At 40.0% G+C, this 24,815-nt stretch overlaps 1 protein-coding gene across 1 annotated transcript in view; it reads left to right on the forward strand.

The window, feature by feature from the left end:
* The window catches only part of LOC101519231 (disintegrin and metalloproteinase domain-containing protein 32-like), a 69,544-nt gene extending 45,737 nt beyond the window's left edge, over window positions 1–23,807 (forward strand). The window contains exons 13-19 of the mRNA XM_058669784.1: window positions 1,599–1,691; window positions 3,378–3,576; window positions 14,101–14,209; window positions 16,015–16,198; window positions 18,483–18,566; window positions 22,271–22,374; window positions 23,635–23,807. Coding sequence (XP_058525767.1) covers window positions 1,599–1,691; window positions 3,378–3,576; window positions 14,101–14,209; window positions 16,015–16,198; window positions 18,483–18,566; window positions 22,271–22,374; window positions 23,635–23,659 — 798 coding nt within the window. The 3' untranslated portion in view covers window positions 23,660–23,807. The remainder of the gene's footprint in view (window positions 1–1,598; window positions 1,692–3,377; window positions 3,577–14,100; window positions 14,210–16,014; window positions 16,199–18,482; window positions 18,567–22,270; window positions 22,375–23,634) is intronic.
* Window positions 23,808–24,815: the final 1,008 nt, after the last annotated feature.

The following is a 24,815-nucleotide window of genomic DNA, read 5'->3' on the forward strand; positions in this document are numbered from 1 at the left end:
CGGGTCTCCCAAGCGGGTGCAGGGTCCCAATGCATTGGGCTGTCCTCCACTGCTTTCCCAGGCCACAAGCAGGGAGCTGGATGGGAAGTAGAGCTGCCGGGGATTAGAACTGGCGCCCATATGGGATCCCGGGGCTTTCAAGGCGAGGACTTAAGCCGCTAGGCCACGCCGCCAGGCCCTCGTTTGCCTTTTTAAGATGATAGAGACAGCATGCAGTCAGAAGGAGAAATAGAAAGATTTTCAATCTGCTGGTTCACTCCCCAAGTGGCCTAATGGCTGGAGCTGAACTGATCTGAAACCAGGAGGTAGGAGCTTTTTCCGGGTCTCCTACACGGGTGCAGGGTCTCATAACTTTGGGCCGTCCTCGACTGCTTTCCCAGGCCACAAGCAGGGAGTTGGATGGGAAGTGGAGCAACCAGGACACGAACCAGTACACATATGGGATCCTGGTACTCACAATGTGAAAATTTAGCCACTGAGTCATTGTGTCCAGCCCTACCCTTATGTTCTTGAACATAAAGTGATTTAATTTTCCACTTGCTATCAGTAGTTGAATATGAAGTGCATATATGTGCTTCTATTTGTATTTGTCCACCTCAAAGTTAGATGAACATAGTGAGACTATAGGTTCTTAGTTTATTTCCAAATTCGGAGAAAACAGCAAATATTTCTTTGCATTAAATTCTCTACAAAACCCATCCCCACCCCATTTTGAATCTGCACTTACTCAAACATCAGACTGCATCATATTGTCCCACAGTTCATGGCAGTTGTATTTTGGCATGTTCTATGCCTTTACTTCTGTTTTAATAGTTTTCAATAAGTCTCTTCAGTTCTAACTTTTACCACAATGTCTAGGATATCTTTAAACCATGTAGTAAAGGGCCTGGTTTGGTGGCCCGGGGCTAATTCATCACATTGCAAGCACCAGGATTTCATGTGGGCGCTGATTGGTGTCCCAGATGCTCTGCTTCCCATCTAACTTCCTGCTTGTGGCCTGGGAAAGCAGCAGAGGACGGCCCAAAGCCCCGGAACGCTGCACCTGCATGGGAGACCTGGAGGAAGCTCCTGGCTTTGGTTTAGCTCCAGCTGTTGTGGCTGCTTGGGGAGTGAACCAGCAGATGGAAGATCTTTCTGTGTCTCCTTCTATCTGTAAATCTCACTTCCTGAGAAAAATAAATAATTCTTAAAAAATAAAAACATACATATAGTGATGACCACTTTGAGGCATTCTAGACCTCTTCTTTTAGCAGCTCACTGTTTCACAATCATCCATCCCATGGATGCAGTGACTTGGGTGTCATCTTTGTCATTTCAAGGCAGTGAAACCGTCACTTTCTGCCTGGTGACATACCTGGAAGGGGAAAGCTAGCCACTGGGTGCTTACTGCATTCATTCCCTTTTCCAGAGAGACTTGCCAGGTATCCAGTTTATGGGAAAAAATACTTGTGTGTGTGTGTTGTTTGTTTCTAGTTGGATGAGAAAGCGAGTGTAGGTGGTGGTGAGGGAGTTGACTTTAAGCCCACCAAGTGCAGTTGGTCCTAAAGTTTACACGGTTGTAACCATGCCTTTTGTTTGTTCCTTCTGCTCATGAATAGCAATGCGGGCCCGACAGTTGTTGTAATCATCGAACCTGCAGACTAAAGGACGGAATGCAGTGTTTGGCAGGAGCTTGCTGCTTCCAGTGCCGTGTAAGATTTAGATTTCCTTATTAACACTTTCTAAATATGTAACAAGTTAGGTGTGGGATGATCTAGAGCACTTGGACTTAGCTGTAATTAAAATCAATTACTGTTTAAATAAGGAAATGACAATAAACAGAACTGGATTTCTGATTTTGTGAATCTTTGCTATTCAGGCCTCTTTCATTATCTTTCTTTTTTTTTAAGATTTATGTATTTACTATGTCAATTATTCCATAATGATGTAAATTTTTGCTGATGGTATGTTGGAGTTTTTAATTGATCGGGATGATACTCTGCTGGCTCTGCCTTCAGACCAGAGAGGGTCTACCTAAGAAGCCGTTGAACTTGACTGGACAATAAGATGCTGGACTCTATGTTTGGTATATGCTTGCAATGGGGGAATCTCAACTGAACTTGAACTGTGGTTATGCAACAAGGTGGAGGAATCCACCATGGTGGGAGGGTTTGTGGAGAGGTGGGGAGAATCCCAGTACCTATGAAACTGTGTCACATAATACAATGTAATTAATGAATAAAAAAAAGATTTATGTATTTATTTATTTGAAGGATTTTTTTTTTCAAAGATAGAAGAAGAGACAGACAAAGAAACAGATCTTCCTTCTGCTGGTTCAGTCCCCAGTGGCCACAGTTGCTTGCAGCTAAGCTGATCAGAGGCCAGGAACCAGGAGCTTCTTTGAGATCTCCCACGTGGGTGCAGGGGCTTAGGGGTCATCCCCCATGCAACCTAACAGGGAGCTGGATTAGAGGTGGAGCAGCAGCGAGTATGAACAGTGCTAACATCACAGTTGGAGGGTTAGCCTTATCTGCCACCCTGCTGGTCACTCAAGTCTATTCCATTTGTTGTACAATTTTAGAGTAATGCATACTTAAAAATCTTGAGTTTAATAGGATTTGGAAATAGGGTAGATTACAGTGTATTCACTCAAAAGTAGCAATTCTCTAAAGGTCAAATGGTCTTTCCTCTCTTTGTTCCTGTCTTTTCCATGACTCGGTTTTGCTGGTGTTCTCCCTTCCACCTCCCCTTCCTACCTTCCTGTTTTGCTCTCCCTCAACTTTCCCACAGTATTATCACTGTAGAATAACCCTTTAGTAACAGTTAAAAGTTTAGATTTCTGTTATTTAAGTATATTTTGGCATTGTAGGTGTAGGAAAATGTAGAAAATCTACTATCCTACTTCCAATGTGTAATTAACTGTTTAATTTGCAAATGGAAACCATTGCTCTTAGTGAAATTAGCCAGTTTCAAAGGGACAAATATCATATAACAGGAGACAGTACATGCAAAATGCAAAATAAATAGTTATACATATCATCAGGAATATGCACACATTCTCATACATGACCTATGTAATGGACATTAGCATATCAGAAAGTGAAGATACATCGCAATACATGTCTCTACTCTTGAATAAAGGGAGGACTCCCAATGGTGTTTCCTCTTGATTGAAAATACAAATAACACAAACTGTGATGTTACATTTGTGTTACTTTTTGATATGCCTTATCTCCTAATTTTTGTTGATAACAATTTATTTTAAACATTAATTTTCTGAACAGTTCATAATATTAGTGAGTGAACAAGTCAAGATATAAAGGGATGAAATAGCTATTAAATACTGAAAAGCACAACATCTTTTGTCACGCTGTATTTTATATTTTAATTTGTTCTAGTTTAGGGAGGTTGGTCATCTGTGCCGGCCTCAGGCACACCCTGAATGTGATCTCCCAGAGTATTGTAGTGGAACATCAGAAAACTGTCCACCCGACATAACTTTGCACAATGGAAATCCATGCCGAAATGGCAAGCTACTTTGTTTCGGAGGAAATTGCTACGATGATAATGAACATTGTGAGTCAGTATTTGGAGAAGGTAAGACCTTTTGTTACACTTATCTACTATCGAAAAATTAAAAATTGTGATTCCTTAACATACAAAGGCACTGTGAAACACCACAATTAAGGAAATTTACCACCTTATGTGGTTTCCACTTTCTTTAAAAAAATACCTCAGAACCTATCCACATAGCAAATTTCATGTGATATTGTATATATTGTGTGCTATAGTCACTTCTATAGTAACTTTACGCTTGTATAGTTAAAGTTATAATTGAATTAGTTTCATATCTTAAGTTCCTAATACTGTGTAAGAGTCTTGTTTTTGGTGTTTGGCAAGACATTAAGCTTATAAAGACAATTCCTAAAAGTTCATAGGGATTCATTAGCGTGACTTAGGTTGGGAATAGGGAGGGTTTGTTGATATAACCAGGAATTGTGGAAATGAGTTACATGTACACATAACTATGTGTAATATAAAGTGATTATGTCCCGTAACCATTGACTTAATGTCTAACTAGCATAGGCATGGTAAAGTTCAAGTGAATTTTGGTGGTGACAACTGTCATGTGGACGAATGTCCCGGCTCATAATTATGAGGGTGGAGGAGGTACATCGAGGTGCTCGGCTATGATTCTGGGTCTGATTCATGGCTCACCGTGGCCATGGTGAGTCTAAGCATACTCCAAAAAATAAAAACACCAAGTGCCTGACACCACAGTTATGTGTGAACATGGGCTGATGAGTCAGTAGTCCATCAAGATGTCTGATTGAAATCTCTTGAAATTGCTTGTTTTGCTTCATTGAGTGTGTGAAGCTCTTGAGCAGCATTTCTACTTGCACGAGTCCTTCAGTCTTTGGAAGCTACTGTCCTCCTCTCTGCTTTTGTGAGTTGACAGTGTTAAGATGATATAGATGATTTTTCCTTCTGTATCCCCGTGGCTTAATTCACTTAGCAAAATGTCCTCCAATTTCATCCACGTTGTCAGAAACAAAGCAACATTCCCTTTTCTGCTAAGGCTAGATAGTGTTTCGCAGTGTGTGTGTGTGTGTGTGTGTTCACGCGCGCGCATGTGGGTGAAACTGAATATTATTATTATTTTTTTTGCTCTCGTATCTGTTGGTGGAAATACAGATTGCTTCCAAACCTTGGATATTGTGAGTAATAAGACAGTGAATATGAGAACGTGTATATCTCCTTCATACACTGATTTCATTTCCTCTGAATGTATACACACTGAGGGAATTACTGACTCAGAAATCATTACTCTTTTAAATTTATTTTAGGAAGTTACATGGTTTTCCACAGCAGCTGCAATGACTTAAATTCTAACCAACAGTGTGCTGGGATTCCTCTTGTCCATATCTTTGCTGATACTTGATCTTTGAACTTTTGATAATAGTAATTCCAGCAGAGGTGGTAATATTTCTTTGTATATTTTAATCCTTTCTAATATTCCTTTTATATTTCCTTTATATTTTCCTGATGAGTGTTAAGCATTTTTTTCAGATACCTGTTTGTGATTTCTTTTCAGTGATTTCCCCATTTAAAAAAAATCCTGTTTTATTTATGAAACATTTTGTCTATGTATTGTGTGAGGGTTTTTAAGAATTTATTCTTGAAATTAACACCTTTTAAATAAACAGTCTGAAAATATTTTTTTCACATAACATAAGTTGGCATTTCACTTTTTTTGTTTATTTTTCTCTGGAAAGGCTTTTTATCATAAAGCAGCCTTCATTCTGGTACATACACACACATATGCACACAAAGTTATCTGCAAAGGAAAATATCCATAGGAGACTTTGCGGGGTCCATTAAGGAGCCTGCAACAACACAGAGGAGCAAAAAGGAGAAAAAAAAATATGTAGATGGAATTGCTAAGTGTAGCAGCATATGTAAGATGTCTGGCAATATTTAAAACAAATAGTATGGGAGAGAGCTACCAGATGTCATTGGGATGTACATTAGTCTGACTTGTTAATGATGTGGGTGGGTTGGCTTTTCTTTGCTGCTAGAATAACCAGCATTCATGTTTGCCTCATGAGCTGGCTGTGTGTATCCTGCTCCTGCCCTCACAGTCATTGCTGTGTTGTTCAGATGACACTAAGATTCCAGATTCCAGCTCTTGTCAGTGTTTCATATGAAGACTCGTGAGGGCACCCCAGAGCTACTGCAGCTTAGGACTAATGCTGCCTCAAACCCGAGAGATTTTGATTTCTTGGTGTTACAGCTTTGCAGCCCATCTGTGAGTGTCTGTATTTTGAGAATTTGAGCCACAAACACAGACTGTCAGTCCCTAGAGTTTCTGTAGTATACTCAGGTTTCTTGACAACATTGCGTGAACACGTACCTGAGACAGAGACACTAAAGCTATGCATAGCCTGGGATTTTTCCATTTAAATTTCCTGGGTTTTGTTGAACTTTTTGGCCGTGTATGTTATTTTTAGTAAATAAATTTGAAGTATTTTCAAGTATTAATAATTTGGATAATTATTCTCCTTTCTTTTCTTATAGTATTGTTATATGTATCTTCACATACCTAATGCTCGTCATTTCTTTGAGACTCTGTTATTGCTTTTTCCCATTTTTTTCCTATCTGTTCTTTGGCTTCTGTAAGCTCAATCAGCCAATTCTCAGGTTTAATAGTTATTAATTCTACCAAATAAGATGGCATAAGCCTAATTTGTATTTCAAAAGTAACAAGTAGGAAAATAACATTTACTTCTTTTTTTTTTTTTTAAAGATTTATTCATTTTATTACAGCCAGATATACACAGATGAGGAGAGACAGAGAGGAAGATCTTCCATCCGATGATTCACTCCCCAAGTGAGCCGCAACCGGCCGATGCTCACCGATCCGATGCCGGGAACCTGGAACCTCTTCCGGGTCTCCCACGCGGGTGCAGTGTCCCAAAGCATTGGGCCATCTTCGACTGCTTTCCCAGGCCACAAGCAGGGAGCTGGATGGGAAGTGGAGCTGCCGGGATTAGAACCGGCGCCCATATGGGATCCCGGGGCTTTCAAGGCGAGGACTTTAGCCGCTAGACCACGCCGCCGGGCCCAATAACATTTACTTCTATAAAATATTAGCTTTGTTGGTATACTTTCTTGGTTGCAATATGATTATCATACCTTCATTTGCATATTTCATCACCTGTCCTTTTAGGTCTTCAGACACATTTATTTTAGATGCTTTGGAATAATTTCTCTTAAAGACAATATCTGGTGAACTTACAGGCATGCACTTGATAGAGAGTTAATATCAGGAATCTGTGAAGAGCCCAAGAGACTCAATAACAACACAAAAAATCCAATCAGCAAATGGACAAAGGACCCCAAACAGGCATTTTTTTTTCAAAAGATAAAATAGGAATGGTCAACAGATACATTACAAATGATCATGATCACCAGCCATCAGAGACATAGGACCAAAAACTACAATTAAGTATCCCTTCACCCCAGTTAGAATGGCTAATATTCAGAAGTCAAAAAACAATAAATGCTACCATATCACACTACGGGCATATCAATTCATACAGTCTTTACAGAAGACAGGATGGAGATTCCTCTTAAATCTGAAAATATACCCAGCATATCAATCATTCATTCCACTCTTTGAAATTTAAGCAAACAAAATGAAATCAACATATGAAAGAGTATTTGTGCTCCCATGTTGGCTGTATCTCAGTTTGCAATAACCAATACAAGGAAACAGCCCAGAGGCCCATCAATGATGACTAGTTAAAGAAAAGTTGGTATATATACACTATTCAGCCATAAAAAAATGGAGTTCTAGGGACTAGTGGTTAAAGTCCTTGCCTTGCATGCGCCAAGACCCTTTATGGGTGCTGGTTCTTTTTTTTGTTTTGTTTTGTTTTTTTACTTTTTTATTATTATTGTTGACAATCTTTACATAGTTAATTACGGTACAAAGGTTAAGGGGCTACAGGGAAGTGGGCAAGACTTTTATGTCCATATTGTTTCCTTCATGTATCTGAGGTAAAGGGGGATATTGAGGGAGAAGCCTCACCCAGTCTCCCACCCACCCAAAGTCCCGGATGTGGGTCATGCTCTGAGATACTTGCTCTAGTGGTTTTAATAGTTCTCCAGTTATGGATCGCTACCAATCTCACCACTCCCAGCTCGATGAGGTCATTGAAGAATCCACTGATTGTCATAGTCCATTGTAGAGTCTTCATTTGCCCAGTATTTCGCTGCCCAACATATTGCTGAGGTGGTTGATTGATTTGTTCTGTCCTCTGTCCCTTCTTGGCTAGGGTTCTGAGTCTAGCAGTTCGATTGGGGAGATCTCCAAAGAAACTTTGAGGTATTCCCAGATCAGATTCCTGTATGCTCTAGCAAGCACCGGGCCCGGCACAGTCCATCGCCACGATCAGCTGGTGGTTGCAATTGCTGGGTTGGTTCTGCTCTCAGTCCCGACTTGCACTGGAACCAATGGGTGTTACAGTCCAGCCTGGCTCCGCCCAGCACGTACTTGACCCTTTCATCAACCAGTGGGAGCTGCAGCCTAGTCGGGGTGACCCACAATAACCCCCACCAGGCCTGCCCCCGACCCTGGCCTGCCAGTATGTATAGCAGACTAGTCCAGTCTGTCCTGCTTCCCATTTGGCTCCCGTACCTGTCAGTGGGCATTGAAGCTTAGTTCCCTCCAGCCAACTTAACTCTCCAGCCCTCATGGATGTTGCTGAGTGCCTCTCCTTCTAGCCACCCCAGCCCCCGTCCTAGTTTTCATGCCCTCCCGTGGGAGTAGTGACCCAAGAGGGGGGAACCCTCCACTTCCCTCCCGGGTCTCTCTCAGTTCCGGTTTATGCACTCCTTGGGTTTGACTTGGCAGAACTAGCCCCCAGTGCTAGCTAGCTTCTGCCAGCTGTCTGCGGTTAAGCCCAAACAATGTTCACCCACTCCAATTTATGCTAGAACCGGCAGGAATAATCAGTCCAGCCTGGCTTTTCCCTGTTCTAGTCCACATGCGGCACTCAAGTGTTACAGCCCTGCCCAGTCTGGTCTGTCCCCATCCCAGCCCACGCTATCCAGTGGGAGTAGCTGTCTGGTGAGGGGACCAGCCCCTCAATCCCCCCGCTGGCTCTGCCCTCTCCCTTCCTGGTTCTCACGCGTGTTGGTTGGATGCTGCATTCAAATCCAGTACAGGCAATCTTACCCTGGCATTCCATATTGTGCACTGGTTTTTGTTGTGACCAAAGCTGGCCCGACCCACACTCTGTTCTGGTCTTCGGGTTTGCCAGTGAATGACATGAACTGATTCAGCCTGGTCTGCCCCTGACCCATGCCAAATGTGTGCCAGTGGGAAACTTTCCATGGCCTATTCTGGGATGTTGATGTTTCCTATTGTACTTCTTGAGTTTATTTTGTGCATACCAGGGGGTCCATGAGCCAGCCCTTCTCAGTTCACCTTCTGTCCTAGTAGGAACAGTGGCTTTTCATGGCTGACTTTCACCCCATTCTGGTTCTTGTTGTTGATGTTTCAGCCCAGCCATGGCTCGTCCATACCCATGTACAGCTCACACATGGCTCAGTAGGGGATTGAGACCTAGCCTAGCCAGTCCCACATCTACCCTGGTTCCCCAGGACACCAGATGGTGTTGGGGTCTGGCCCAGCCCGGTGCATCCAATCCAAGCCACACTAGTGCCATGGGAGACTACCACAGTTTCCTAGTTAGAACGCAGCCCCCATTCCAGCACACGTGCCCCTTGGTGGGAACCTCAACCCAGTTAGGATGTCCCCCCAGCTCTCCAACTTGGCCTGCTCCTAGCTGCAGATCATGCACCCTACAGTGGCTGCTCTGACTCAGCTTGCCTCAGGCCCTCACCTGTCCTGGCCTCTTACCCAGATACTGTGGCCCAGAATCCCTGACTGAAGTAGACTAGCAGGTGCAAGCGCAAAGTTACATGTCCCTATCACTGGCAATCACCAGGAATTCATGTTTCACATATACTAAAGTTGGTCTAATTCATGAGTGTCCCTTAGCAGCTATTACAAATCATAAAAACCCCAGATCTCACCGCTGGAAGGCCAGCAGGCAGAGCCTGGCACCAATTGGTGCACTGGCCGCCCGAAACCAAGGGCTCATCAACTGCCTTGTGGGTTGGTTTTGGCTTGAGCCCCTAGCCGGATCCCACTTAGCAGAGACGCCTCCCCACAGCTGCCACCCTGCGGAGTGGTTCAGTCCGTCCCCAGCCCCAAGAATGGAATCTGCCCTGACTTGTCCTGCCTCCATGGCGGCAGAACGGAGCTAGATTAGTCCAGCTCCCAAATTGCCCTCATGGTACGAACCTGGGGGTAAGCTAGCAGCCCTGCTTACCATCCAGCACCCTGCTTGTGTCCTGGAGAAGTGGTAGAAGATGGCACAAAGCCTTTGGACCCTGCACCTGCATGGGAGACCCAGAAGAGGCTCCTGGCTTTGGATCAGCTCAGCTCTGGCTGCTTAGGGAATGAATCAATGGACAGAAGATCTTTTTCTTTCTCCTCCTCTCTGTATGTATGACTTTCTAATAAAAATAAATCTTTGAAAAATTAAGTTCTATCTTATGCAGCAAAATGAATGCTAGCATGAACCATTATGCTTAATGAAATCGGCCAGTCTCCCCCCCCCCACCAAAAAAGTGTATTTTCTCTGCTCTTTGGCAATTAATATAAAAACCAAAGAAAGTATAAAAATAAAAAAAATCCTATGGCTGATTGTTTTTGGTGGCCCTTGTTATATTCCCATGGAACTGTAAATTGCTACTTTCTACTTGTTGAATATTATGGTTAGTGGCACATTAAGCCTGTGATTACGGAATGGGTTGAAATTAGATTTTTCAAAACTTAAAGAAAAAAGGGAAAGATGAATAAAGATGGAAAGGAGGGGACTGAGTGGAGGAAGTACTTCTATCTTATTATTGTATTATGAAATACAGAAAATCTCTCCTCTTTATATTAATAGAAGCTTTAAAATCATATTTTAAATAAGAAATAATGAAATAAGGGTTTAATTATGTAGACCTTCTTACTCCATTTCTTAATAAAATATATAGGGTAATATTATGACAAGGGAATAAGAAATTGCAAATTCCCTACCATTTGTTATTTTCTCTGAGTATTCAGAAAGAGTGTTTAGTTAATTTCTGTGCTCAAATGCCAATACTTAAATTTTCATTTCTTGGTGGCATTAATTTTCAGGCAGTTTATTTATCAGTTTGGTAGATACAATGAAGACAGGGACTATGGTTAACTGAATATAGCTGGTGAGCATTTTCTTAAGGATTTATTTGTTTGCAAAGTAGAGGTACATAGAGAGAGAGGGAGAGACAGAGAGCTGTTTCATCTGCTGGTTCATTCTCCAAATGGCTGCAATAGCCAGAACTGTGCCAGTTCAAAGCCAGAAGCTGGTTTTGTTTGGGTCCCCCACGTGGGTGCAGGAGCTCAAGGACACAGCTTTCCCAGGCACATCAGCAGGGAGTTGGATCAGAAGCGGAGTATCCAGGACTCCAATTGGAGTTCATATAATGCCAGCACCACAATAGGCAGCTTTCCCACTAAGCAACAGTGCTGGTCCCAGTTGTAAATTTATCTGAGGTTAACATGTTGGTTTTACAACTCACTGAGATGGTTCTGAGGTAGAGCCACATAACGATGGGGCCATGATTAATATCAGGAATTTGTAGTAGGAAATACAGCTAGCTAAGCAACTAAATGTGGTGCGAGTGATCTCATGACGGTAATGATTTGCTTCTAATGAGTCTGTGGGATAGTCTGTGTTAATAGCTGATTCCATGGAATTTAGATCATAGGGCTTAAGCAGTGGACAGGTAGGTGGGGCTAGCTCCTTCAGTGTACACTATTTCCCTGATTACTCCGGTTTGGTGTGAACCTCCATATGGATCAACCTGGTTGTCCTAATTCTAACAAATTTGGGGATTTGGCGCATTATCTTTTGCATGGACATAAATTTCAGAACTATTTTTGTGTACTATAGTTGTAGCCCCTTTTTTATGGATACTAACTCAATAGCTCAAAATATAGAAGCTTATTTCTTTCTTGTAACATTCAGTGCTAATTTAGCGGTCAAATATGGCTTGGGACCTTTGCTGTATAATATTTTTCAAGAAGTTATTGCATTTTTTTCTTTCTCCCACCCTGATATCTTTAGTAGTTTCTATATACCAGCCCATTTAGTGGAGGAAAAGAAATGAAGATATAAATGTATAAATGGCTTCCACTTATGCCATACATGGATATTTCTCATATAGTAACTTCATTTTCTTCTAATCAGAACTTAGCCACACAAGCATATCTAATTACAAAAGAGTTTGAGAAAGATTTTTTTTTTCTAAAATTGATCTGTGTGTTTTGCTAGTCATAGAGTTGTGTCATTTAAAAACCTTAAAAGTAAAGCCTAATGACTGCTGAATACTTGGAAACAAGTGCCAAGTTCTACTCTATGTACTTTCTCTTTAACTCAAAGCTAGCACAAGCCCTGGTTATGGTATCAAGAAGCTTTTTCCAGTAGTCCTAGTTCTCTGAGGTACCAAGGCACGTTTTGAGATGGCAAAGAACTGTGCTGATCATTATATAATAGATGTACGAGACAAGGTTTAGCCACTTATGTTGTGACATAGCTGACGGAGTGTTGCCTAGGGACTGGTATCGTGTTCTGACTGTTCCCCTTCCAATTCAACTCCTTGCTAATGGCCTGGGAATGCAGGCAAGGCCCAAACAAGCTGGAATTCCTTACCTGCATTCCAAGACCATTAGCAGATAGAACCTTATGTGCACAAAATTATGAGAGGAAACAGTAGGAACATTTTTCTTGTGACTCTATAAATATTTTCCAAAGATATAAATAAATAAGGAGAAGTTTATTTGTAGAATCTGAGGGCCCCTGAGCTATACAGTACTCTTCAATATCTAGTATAGTATAAGATCAACAGAAATGATCTAGAAATAGACACTTTCTACTAATTCCAGAATTCACCAAGAAATATGAAAATAAAAAAAGATATTTAGAAAAGACTAGTATGCATTTCAATGCACACAGACGAAGTTTGTAGAGAGATTTCTTGTTTGCATTTTTGCTTACATTTCAATTTTACTTTTCTATTTTATTGGGCACCTCTTTTTTCTTGTGATCAAAACCATACATTCTAAAAACTCTAGATTCTTAAACATGTGACAGTTTCGAACCATTGGAGGGAAAATTCTCTTGATCAACTGCTAAACAGCTCCACAAGAGAATCCAACACTCCTCAAATCCCTTAGTGTGAACATGATGCTTTACTTTGTGATTTAGCAACTATAGTAAAATTAAAAAGTACTGAAGCTTGATCTTGTCTGAGTAACTACTTACCACAGGCTAACCAATATGAGTAGGGCATATATGACTGCACTGGATAAATATGATGATTCTTACATTAACTTGTGTGGATAGAGAAGCAATTCTTAGAAAGTTAAGTATCCAATTCCAGTTGAGACATATACAAATTTCTGCTAAATAGATACTTTTAAGAATCGTGTTATTTATTTGGAGGTCACAGAGAGAGAGAGATGGAGGGAGGCAGAAAGGAATCAGGGGGAGACAGAAAGTCTTCCTCTTGCTATCAGTGTTTGGCCAGACTAAAGCCAGGAACTTCTCTTCTTTTTCTGTAACTCTGCCTTTCGGATAAGTAAGATTTGATCAGCTATGACCATTGTTGCCATTTGGAGAGTGCACCAGCAGAGAGTAGTAGGTCTCTCTGTAATTCTGCCTTTTAGATAAATAAAGTTTGATTTTAGGAGCTAGTGAAGAGAGATTAGATGACAATGAACAAGTAGATGACTTGTTCATTGTTGACTTGTGTTTACAATCTTTTGAAGTATATAGGTATTATGTACTTTTAACAATAAAGCAATTATGTTTGAAGAGTCGGCTGCTGAGATGATCCTCTACTAAGAAAAATCTAAAAGTGATTCCTGAAATTTATTTAGCGTATAAACACCATTGGTTGAACCCTTCATTTGGATTTGGTGTAGAAAAAGCAAATATATGATAGAATATCATCCTATTACCTTTTACAGAGCTCTCTCTTAGTGTGCATTTATATAACTCTTTCCTCTCCATATGATCTTTGGTGATGTAAATGAGTGTGGAAAAAAAAAGAGCATTAACCAAGAACAGTGCCTTTGTGTTATATACTAGCAGAGAAACAGATAAAGGAAATATAGAACAAATAGGATCAAAGGAATGAGTTAGTGTCCTGCTACACAGTGAAGTAAGTGACTGTAGGTCCAATACCTTCTTGTATCTTTTGTGTGACAATAGAAAAATGAGGTCTTACACTCCACTCATAAAATACTGCAGAAGAAGAGGACATAATTCCCCTGTCTTAATCATACATGTAAATGCATGCTATTGACATTATCATTAATATCACAGCCCATAAATATGTATGATTTTTATAAAGCTTTTTTATAAAGGTAAGACGCTATATGAGCAAAATGATGAAGATGAAAAATAAGTAGATGTTTAAATACAAGTATATATTTTTAAACTTTGACAGGTTCAAAAACTGCTCCATTTGCCTGCTATGAAGAAATACATTCTCACACTGATAGATACGGCCACTGTGGTAAAGCGAGGAACAACGTCTTAAGAAACTGTAATTGGAGGTGTGCTATACAAATATGAATAGTACACCCCTTGTTCTCTGTGTTCATTTGGGGCTTGGGTATGCTGTCCCTTATTTCAGTGAACGTCATTCATTACTGTGGTTTTGAAGATGAACCTATGCATAAAAGTGAATCTCAAATCAAAATTCCAATCTTCAACATCTTTCTTGGGCTACAGGCTGTAAAATTTCACCTTATTTTAAATTATACTGATTATGCTTCTATATCAATTACAAAAATGAGACATAATCCTCCCAGTTGGACTTTCTCAGGCTACTCCCTCTTGGTGTGTGGGAAAGCAGAATATACTTAAAAGGCTACAAAATAGTCATGGATATGGGAAAACTCTCTTAAAGAGAAAGAGCCGGTCCTTCTGGAATTGGGGCAATTGTTTCACAGGCTAAAGGATGGCACTTTAGCAATCAAATGGACTTGACTTTTGGTTGAGTCTGAGTACTGCTAGCTCCACATGGGCTATAGCACACACATGGTCATCATGACATCTCCTGTTTGCTGGGGAGTGAGATGGAGATGCATGATGGGATGTCAGGTCGGGGTGATGAAGACCAGGGCACCTCTCAGATCCTCTTTGCTCACTAGTTCCCCACCTGCCAAAGTCAATGGTAGCTTTCCTCCCCATGCTCATTCAGTTCTCCTTTTGAAAGGAAGGTCCCCACTCACCTGGTTGCTTGTCCAAAGTGAAGACTGCCTAATGCCTATGAAGTCCAACTTCTTTTGCACCTAGGGTTACCTCTTTAATATTTTATCCATGGCTTTAAAGCCAATTATTAAGAACATACTTTGTTACTTTGTGCCAGGCAGTTGGCTCAATGTTGGTTAGCAAGGCATAGTTGCAGAATTAGTAAAACTTGTAATTTTAGAATTAGCTACACACAGTTGTGTAGTAGTGTTTTATGTTTCATTGATTTGCTTATTTATACTATTTGATGTTCAGTATTGTCCCACTCTTCCTGTTGAAAGGTTAACAGTTTTAAAGCTTTGATACATATGGCATCTTGTCCATGAAGATTTCTTTAATTATTAAACATTATCATGTGCCCTAATCTTTAATCTTTGTCATGATTCTCATGTTACTGGAGACTTTTATGCTTCGTGAAGTGAGACATCTCCCAAAATGTACCATATGTATTAGCTACAAATCAAAGAATACAGATAATACTTACATTTGGGGGTCTGTCTCACTTCATTAAGCATAAAATTCTCTATTAATATGCAGTTTATTTCAGAAGATAGCAATTCATTCCTTTTTAATGACTGAATAGCAGACTCACTCTCTCTCTCTCTCTCTCTCTCTCTCTCTCTCACACACACACACACACACACACACACACACACACACACACATTATATCTTCTTTATCCAGTCATTAGCTGATGCATATTTGCATAGATTCCATATCTAGCTATTGTGAATTAAGGTACTGAAAACATGAGAGCACAGAAACCTTTGTTATATACCAATTTCATTGAGTAAATTTTATTTGGGTAAATTCTCAGAAGTGGGATGGCTCCATCAGATAATAGATCAATTTGCAGATCTTTGAGGAAACTCCACTGTCTTCCCCAACAGTTGTACACCTTAAAAACTGATTAAAATTACTAATACTTTGGAAACACAGATAATTGGTTTTATATATTTTTCTCTTTGAGTCTTAGTTCCAAATTTTGCATTTTGCCTAAGTGAATTAATATGAGAGTGATTTTCTGTAAGCAAAGGAATCAATTACAAGTCATTCCTAGCAAATGATCAATCATGGTACATATCTGTATTTGTTTTATTTGCAGGAATACCATGTGCGGACGATTAGTTTGTACTTACACTTCTAAAACTCCTTTTTATCTAGAGAATAGTACTGTGATTTATGCTTTTGTAGGAAATGACGTATGTGTCACTATAGACTACAGTGTTCTTGGCTTACATTCAGATCCACTGCAGATCAGAAATGGCTTCAAATGTGATGACCAGCGGGTAAACAATTTAAAATATATCTTAAAGTACCTACCTTTACTTGTGCCTTACTAACTATTTTTGTTTATGTACCAAATTTAATTTAATTTCTAGTGTCCTGTAACCTTACGTGGCACATCTGCTCTCTAGATGACAATTTACAGGTTTTCATTTTGTCCTCCAAAGACAAGCTAAACAGAAAGAGGGTACTGGGAATGTATTGCAAAATTTTGATAAAATTAAGGAAACTCCAAGCCTTTTGGGTACAAAACAGGGAGAGAAGAGGTGTTGAAGTACTATGAGGTTAAGAACTTCATAGCATAGAGAGTCCTTGTTTTTCTCAGAGAAGGAAGGAATCCTTTTTAGTATTATATGACTATGTCCATCGTAAGAGCCAATCTTTTATGAGGCTACTTAGAATCGAAGTGGACGATAATAGCATTTGCTCTGTAGCACATAGTCAGTGCTAAGTATGCTGCAGCTGTTATCATTTCTACTACTATAATTTTGATATCTCTGAAACCAGTTGAAATCTGGAAAAAACTTGGAATAAATAAAGCTCATTCCCGGTTTATTGCACAAACCCAGCAACTCATTCCACATTTTCCATATGGGTGGCAGAGACCTGGTTCATTTGAAGAAACACCTGCTGCCTCCCAGGGTGTGTACTAGCAAGAAGTAGGAGTCAAGACTGAAGCTGGGACTCAAACCAAAGCATTCTTTTTTCATTTTTCTTTTTTTTTTTTAAAGATTTATTTATTTTTATTGGACAGTCAAGTTTATAGTGAGGAGGAGAGACATGAAGATCTTCCATCCGCTGATTCACTCCCCAATTAACTCCTCAATGGCTGGAGTCAGGAGCCTTTTCTGGGTCTCCCACACAATTGCAGGGTCCTAAGGCTTTGGGCCGTCCTCCATTGTTTTCCCAGGCCACAGACAGAGAGATTGACGGGATGTGGGGCCGTGGTATTAGGACCAGCACCAGTATGAGATCCTGGCTTGTAGAAGGCAAGGACTCCAGGCTCTAGGCTATCGTGACAAATCAAAGCATTCTTAACCACTGTATTAAATGCCATTTCTGCTTACCATACCTTTAAAGTTAAAAGAATTATGTCAACATGTTAGGTTTCATAATAAAGTAAACAGTATCTCAGATTTAAATTTTTAGTTTTTATTTTTTAAATGTGATTTGGAATGGGGAGAGAGAGGGAAAGAGAGAGGAAGAGAGACCTTTTCCACCCTCTAGTTCATTCTCAAAATTCATGAAAGAGCTAGGACTGGGCCAGGTCAAAGCCCGAAACCTGGAACTCAGTATGGAGCTCTGACGTGAGTGAGAGGGGTCCAGGGACTCTACTACACAGGACAAGCATCAGCAATAAGGTGAATCAGAAGTGGATAGCTGTGGTTTGATTCGGGTGCTCTCACATGGAATATGGCTTCTAAAATGGACACTTAAACACTAACTAAACCCCTTTATTTGTAATAAAAATATATGCCATGGTTGTATATGCCATGGTCTGTGGTGCAGTAGCCTAGTGGCTTAAGTCCTTACCTTATATGCACCGGGATCCAAAATGCATGCCGGTTCATGTCCCGGCTGCTCCACTTCCCTCCAGCTACCTGTCTGTGTCCTGGGAAAGCAGTCAAGGATGGATGAAAGCCTCGGGACCCTCGCTGTATATCTGCCTTTCCAATAAAAACACATAAATATTTTTTAAAAATAAAATGCTTTTCTTTCAGTGCACAATTTTTGTCAGGACAGTGAATGCCAAGACATTTTTTAAAACCATGTGTTCAGGAGTAATTTTTAGGTTTCATGGCATTGTAAGGAAAAGTGGTTTTACTTTCTCCACTTCCTGCCCTGACCACTTCTAAACATAACGAACATTGTTCAATTGTAGATTCATAGCCAAATTTAGTGATGATACAATGTTTCCATATAACTCTTGCTAGATATACTCCCCGAAACCTATCCCACAACTCACAATCTGTAACAAAGTGGTCCGTTTTTCCAGTGGGAATACCTACATTAATCCATCTTTATCAGTGATACTCCATAGTTTAGGGTCATCTGGAAAATCCTGAAAAACTTAGACACTTAAAAAGCACATTTTAAAATAACATATTGGCCAAGAAGGAAATTTTAACATATCTTTAATTAAAGTGTTATTTTTCAAAGTTTACATTAAACAAAAGTAGTAATTATAACAAAATCTATTACATTAAGTGTTTAATATTTTAGATTATACAATAATTTTAATGTTATTTTGGTAGAATTTTTAATTGAAATTTTTGTTTCCATTAGATTTGTGTAAACCAAGTATGTGTAGAAGTAAAATATGTGAAGAATGCGTCGCAACATTGTGCACAAAAGTGCCATGGACATGGAGTAAGTAAGCACATGTTTTTCTTAACCCCATCTCTCTTGGACACTGATCACTGATGAATTTATTAATATTCGTTGGATAACAACGTGTGCTGGACCATAGCTTAAATTTATGGCTAAACTAGCTAACTAAATTTGGCAGCCATAAGTATTTATGCAGAACACCCTCAGTAGAATTAAAATGCTGGTGACCTAAAAAAAATTATAGGTGTATGGCTTCCAAAAGGTATGAAATATGGCAATAACACATAATTCTACTCACAATTGGGATAAAAACTAATCTACGATATCTGTATCTGCAAGTACATGGGTGTCAAGAGAAGCTATTGATTTTTATGTTTGTTTTTATTTTTTTTAAAGATTTATTCATTTTATTACAAAGTCAGATATACAGAGAGGAGGAGAGACAGAGAGGAAGATCTTCCGTCCAATGATTCACTCCCCAAGTGAGCTGCAACAGGCCGATGCGCGCCGATCCGAAGCCGGGAACCAGGAACCTCTTCCGGGTCTCCCACGTGGGTGCAGGGTCCCAAAGCTTGGGGCCGTCCTCGACTGCTTTCCCAGGCCACAAGCAGGGAGCTGGATGGGAAGTGGAGCTGCCGGAATTAGAACCGGCGCCCATATGGGACCCCGGGGCTTTCAAGGCGAGGACTTAAGCCGCTAGGCCATGCCTCCGGGCCCTTATGTTTGTTTTTAAATAGACTATTTTTTGATCAAATGTAGGCACTAAAACTGCAGTGCAAACCACAGAACTTTTCCGTAGAACCCCTTACTCCATATATGCACAGTCTCTCTCAATCTTAGTACCACACATGAAAGTGTTATCATCTGTTATAGCTGATCATCCTAACAGAAACGTTGTAGTATCCAAAGTCAATAGTTTACATTGGGTTCAATATTGATGTTGTATATTCTGTGGGTTTTGGTAAATATACAGTGCACCGTACCTACCTTCACTGCATGCAAAATATTTCACTCCCCTATAAGTCTATTGGTTGCTTCTTCAGAACCCTTTTTCCTTTAACTCCCGGGAACCATCAAACTTTTTACTGTCTGTTTAGTTTTCGGCATTTTAAGAATGTCATTTTGAAACCATACAGTGTACACTCATGTGAGTTAGCTCTTATTTTATTTCTTGAATTTTTACTAATATTTCCAATAGACAAATTTATACACTGATGGGGAGATAGCATGTATACTTATGGTGAGATCTGAAGTTTAGTTTTGTAAGCTGTTTGAAATTTACATTATTATATGCATTTTATCATTATTACAATATATAGTATACAGTATTTTTCATCATCATAGTATATTATAACTGATCACTGGAATTACATTATGAAATATACATTATTATGACTATAGATACTTTGTTGTGCAATACATCTAACGCTTGTTCTCTGGTCTAAGTAAAACTTTGTACCCTTTAACTGACAATTTTCCATCTTCTGTCTACCCGACCTGCTTCCCTCTGGTAACCATCATTGTACTCTGATGCGTTCAACTTTTTTCTTATATTTAAAAGGCAGAGTTGTAGAGAGAGACACACACATAGAGATCTTCCATTTGTAGGCTCACTCTCCAAAGAGCTGCAATGGCCACAGCTGAGCTGATCTGAGGTTGGGAGCCAGGAGCTCTAGGTATCCTATCTGAGTGCAAGGTCCCAAGGGCTTGAGACATCTTCTACTGCTATTCCAATCCTTAAACAGGGAGCTGGACTAGAAATGGAGCAGTGGAGACTTGCACCCGCGTGGAATGCAAGCACTGCAGGAAATGACTTTAATGTTTAAAACACAGTACTATGCCTTCTTTGATCTTTTATGACATTGGAATAGGATATTGACGCTGGAGGCAATGGTGGTGTTACCTGCAGTGTCACAGTACTGGCCCACATTTAGCTTCTGACAATCTTTTGGCACACATGTGTGTTCAGTTCTGTTGGTTACTACATAAAAGAAGGTTTTTCTGGGCCATAAATGTGTAAGTTCATTTTTAAAACCAGGTTGGGCTGACTATTCCGAATGGTGCAAGCAAAAATTAGGGTGGATGAGGGTTGGTTGGGCATCCCATATGGGCACTGGTTCTGGTCATGGCTGCTTCACTTCCAATGATGGTCCATGGGTGCTACTAACTTGTGTATTTGGTTGATCTTCCTAAGTGGCTTGGGTGTTCTTGGTTAGCTCTTACAAACTCATTTATATGAGTCATTGTGCAAACAGAAGAGACACCACAAGATTCCCCCCTGTCCTGTACTTGAGGTTACTCTCTAGCACTACAATGCAGTGTGTTCATTCCGTTTCTACGCAGGTCACTGTTGATTGCTTATTGATTGTCTCATGTAAATTTGTTATCTCTGCCTCTCATGATTTATCTGGTGTTTTGGGAGCTCTCTGTAATGATTGTCTTCTCTTTCTCCTTTGTGTATCGGTTCTGTTAATTTTTACTATAGTTTGTATTCATGGTTTCCAAAAAGCCCACAATCCAGATCTTGAGTTCCCAATAACACTCTTCATGTAAGAGAGAGGGCTTCTTGCCGAAAAGAAAAGAAAGAAAAGAAAGAGAAAGAAAAAGCTTGGTTCAAGAACTTGGTCAAGCAAAGTAATAGATTGTGAACATTTGTTTCACCAGAGAGTATGACAACGTTCAAAGAATGTCCCACTGGGCCAGCATCGTGACATAGCAAGCTAATCCTCAGTCTGCAATGCTGGAATCCCATGTAGACACCAGTTCAAGTCCCAGCAACTCAGCTTCTGATCCAGATTCATGTTAGTAGCCTGGATAGTAGCAGGGTGTAGTATAGATTCTTGAGCCCCTGAACCCACGTGGGAGAATGGGAAGAAACTCCAGGCTCCCAGCGTACAACCGGCTCAGCAATATCCAATGTTGTATTGTGACTATCTAACAAGAATTATAGGTAAGGGTATAATTCTTACCATCAAGAAACCAACACAGGGCCCGGCAGCGTCGCCTAGCAGCTTAAGTCCTCGCCTTGAATGTGCCGCTATCCCATATGGGGATGTTGGTTCTAATCCCGGCAGCTCCACTTCCCATCCAGCTCCCTGCTTGTGCCCTGGGAAAGCAGTCGAGGACGGCTCAGAGCACTGGGACCCTGCACCCGCGTGGGAGACCCGGAAGAAGTTCCTGGTTCCCGGCTTGGGATCGGCACAACACCGGCCGTTGCGGTCACTTGGGGAGTGAATCATCGGACGGAAGATCTTCCTCTCTGACTCTCCTCCTCTCTGTATATCTGACTTTGTAATAAAAGTAAATAAAAATCTTTAAAAAAAAAAAGAAAAAGAAACCAACACAGACTCACTGAATGTGACATGAGAACTGTCCATGGTTAGCCCTGCGAGCTGGTGCAGCTGTCTCCAGCGCACATCACAGAAGGGACCACATTTCCAGTTGGATTTTGGTTTTATGCATTTTGGAAAGTGTACAAGAAATTTGTAGCAGTCATCGGGAAGTGTTACATTTGTTAATCCACATGTTGTGAACCTCAGCTCTTAGGTTCTTTTATTCCCTTGCTGTCATTTTAAGTGTATTGTAGTCTAAGAACCAAGCACAGGATTTGTAGATTGTTACATAACCTACATAAACAAAGTCAACACTAGGTTGAGACACAAAGGGAACCGTGATGATCCATTATAATTTCACTTTCTGTATTAAAAACCACCTTACTAATTAAAATTCCAACACTATCCTAGATGTGCACTTCTCTGAATCAATGTCATTGTTCCAATGGCTACCTACCTCCCAACTGTGAAAGGCGTGCCAGAGTGTTGCCTGCATTTCCTGAGAGAAAGGGCAAGTATATATCTCTTTGGATACTCATTAAATGAAATTCTGAACTGTCTTATCTTTGCTAAAACACAGGTTTGGACATCAAGAGACCAATATTTGTCGTCAAAAGAAAACCAAATAAATTTCCTTCATCTTGCTCTTTTGTAATATTGAATTCTGTGTATGAAGCTGAATTCTTTCAAGATTTCTCTCTGCTGAGATTATTGACACACTCTTTTGGAATATTTTCAACTTCTCCCATCCACTTTTGTAAAGTGTTCCTGAATGCTTTCTCTGTGTCTAGTGCTGTTGCTAAGTTTACAGTTTAAATGGGATGGCTCCATAAATTACTGCCTAAAAGATGACACAAATGGTGCCAGGGTGTTGTCCTGTGTATGATGGTTTTGGCTTCTTTCATCATTCATCCATTAAGTTAGCAAGTATTTGCCAAACCAGATGCTGATTTAGGCAGGGGGATACATAGAAGGCAAACGAAACTCACCGATCTTAGAGCACATGTAGGTCTCTAAACGTATTATTGAAAAGTGACACAATTAGGCTCGGAAATCAGGTTTTTTGACTATTATACCAATTCCCTTTCAGTAACACTGAAGTGGCTTCCTAAGTAAAAAAGAATGCCCTAATGTCAAAAACCAACAGTATTGGGATGATATTCTACCAGCTCTAACTTTGGACCAGAAATGGTCTCCCCAAGAAACTGTTCAACCCATCTGGACAATAAGTAGCTGGACTCTATGTTTGGTATATGTTTGCAAGGAAAGAATCTTGATTGAATTTGAACTGTAATACTGCACCAAGGTGGAGGAATCCACCAGGGAGGAGGGGAGGGGGTGGGGTGGGAGGATTCCCAGAGCCTATGAAACTGTCACATAATGCAAAATAATTAATTAAAAAAAAGTAAAAAAAAAACCAACAGTATTTTCAGGAAAAAGCAGAATATAAAGATATTATAAATTTTTTTGGCCTAATTCTTTTTAAAACTGAAACAATGCAAATTTATATTACCTTGCAATTAGACAGTCTTGCATTGTATTTCATTTTTTCTTGCCCCATATTCTGTTACGGTGAGATTCTGTTATTGAAGCCAAGCTGTTATTTTGGAACTTGGCTTTCATGTTAATAAAATTGAAAGTTATAGAGCTAAGCATTATGATTCTAAATTTATTGTTCTGTGTACTTGAATAGCAATTAGGAACATTGTAATTTATTTCAACTTGAAAATAAAGTTGCACATTTAATTTTTAAAGTTAATTTATTATTTTTTCAGGTGTGAACAAGAAAAAGATTTTTAAAAAGGCTACAAAACATTGGCTTCTAGGTTTCTTCATTGGTTTTCCTGTCTTCGTCATAGCCATTACAATATTTGTGATATGGGATGATTTAAAAAACCGATTCACCAAAGAAGAGGAATCTGCAAGTAACACGTAAATTGAATTTGTGTTCTGAATTACACTTCAGTATCATCTGAATCTAGACTAGTTTAAGGCACTATCTAGAAGAGCAATACAAGGCTGGCATCATGGCCTATCAGCTTAGGATGAATCTGGCATCCCATATGGGCACTGATTCTAGTCATGGCTGCTTCACTTCCAATGAAGCTCATTGCTAATTTTCCTGGAAAAGCCACAAAACATGGCCTGAGTGCTTGAGATCCTGCCACCCAGGTGGGAACCCTGGATTAACCTACTTGCTTCTAGCTTTGGCCGTGACCAGTTCTGACCATTGCAAGCATTTGAGAATGAACCAGAGGTTGAAAGATCTCTCTGTCTCTTCCTGCCCCTCCTTTCCATTCTCCCTCATGTACTACCTCTTCTGCCTGCCACATTCTCTCCCCCACCCCCTCCCTCTTCCTTTCCCTTTTCCCTCTTCCCGTCCACACCTCTCTTTGTATCTCTGCTTTTCAAATAAATAAGTGCATCTCTTAAAAAAAGAATAACAATAGAATTTACTTAGATTTTGGGTACTGTCAATATTTATTCTGATTGGGTGTGATAACTGTGAATATCCCCATTTTAAAGATGTAGATATGTGACAATATAACTTAAATAATCTGCCATAGTCATCGTCTACTATAAAGAATCCAAATTCATCCAACTCAAGTGATTTCAGATGCTCTAGAAGTTATCACAGTGTGATCTGTGTCATCTGTTGAAGGGCTAAGGTCATGTACTACAAATAAAGATTTAGGGGTTTGACCATGGTTGAATTTAATTTAGTTTCTGTGGTTGCCTCATGCTTAAAAATATTTCAGCGTAAAGTTTTTAGAAGGCAAATTTATAATTTATCCTTAACTTTTGAGTAAAGCACCAACCAAATGTTGGCCATTTTATCAATTTTTACAAAATGAACCCTTTCAATTACTACATCCACTTAGCATATCTAACATCCTTTTCTATAAAATTTCAGTTATTTAGATTTTCATTTAGCTGTATTTCAATGTCTAATTCT

The sequence above is a fragment of the Ochotona princeps genome, chromosome 11 (genome assembly GCF_030435755.1).
Source record: "Ochotona princeps isolate mOchPri1 chromosome 11, mOchPri1.hap1, whole genome shotgun sequence".
NCBI classification, from domain to species: domain Eukaryota; kingdom Metazoa; phylum Chordata; class Mammalia; order Lagomorpha; family Ochotonidae; genus Ochotona; species Ochotona princeps.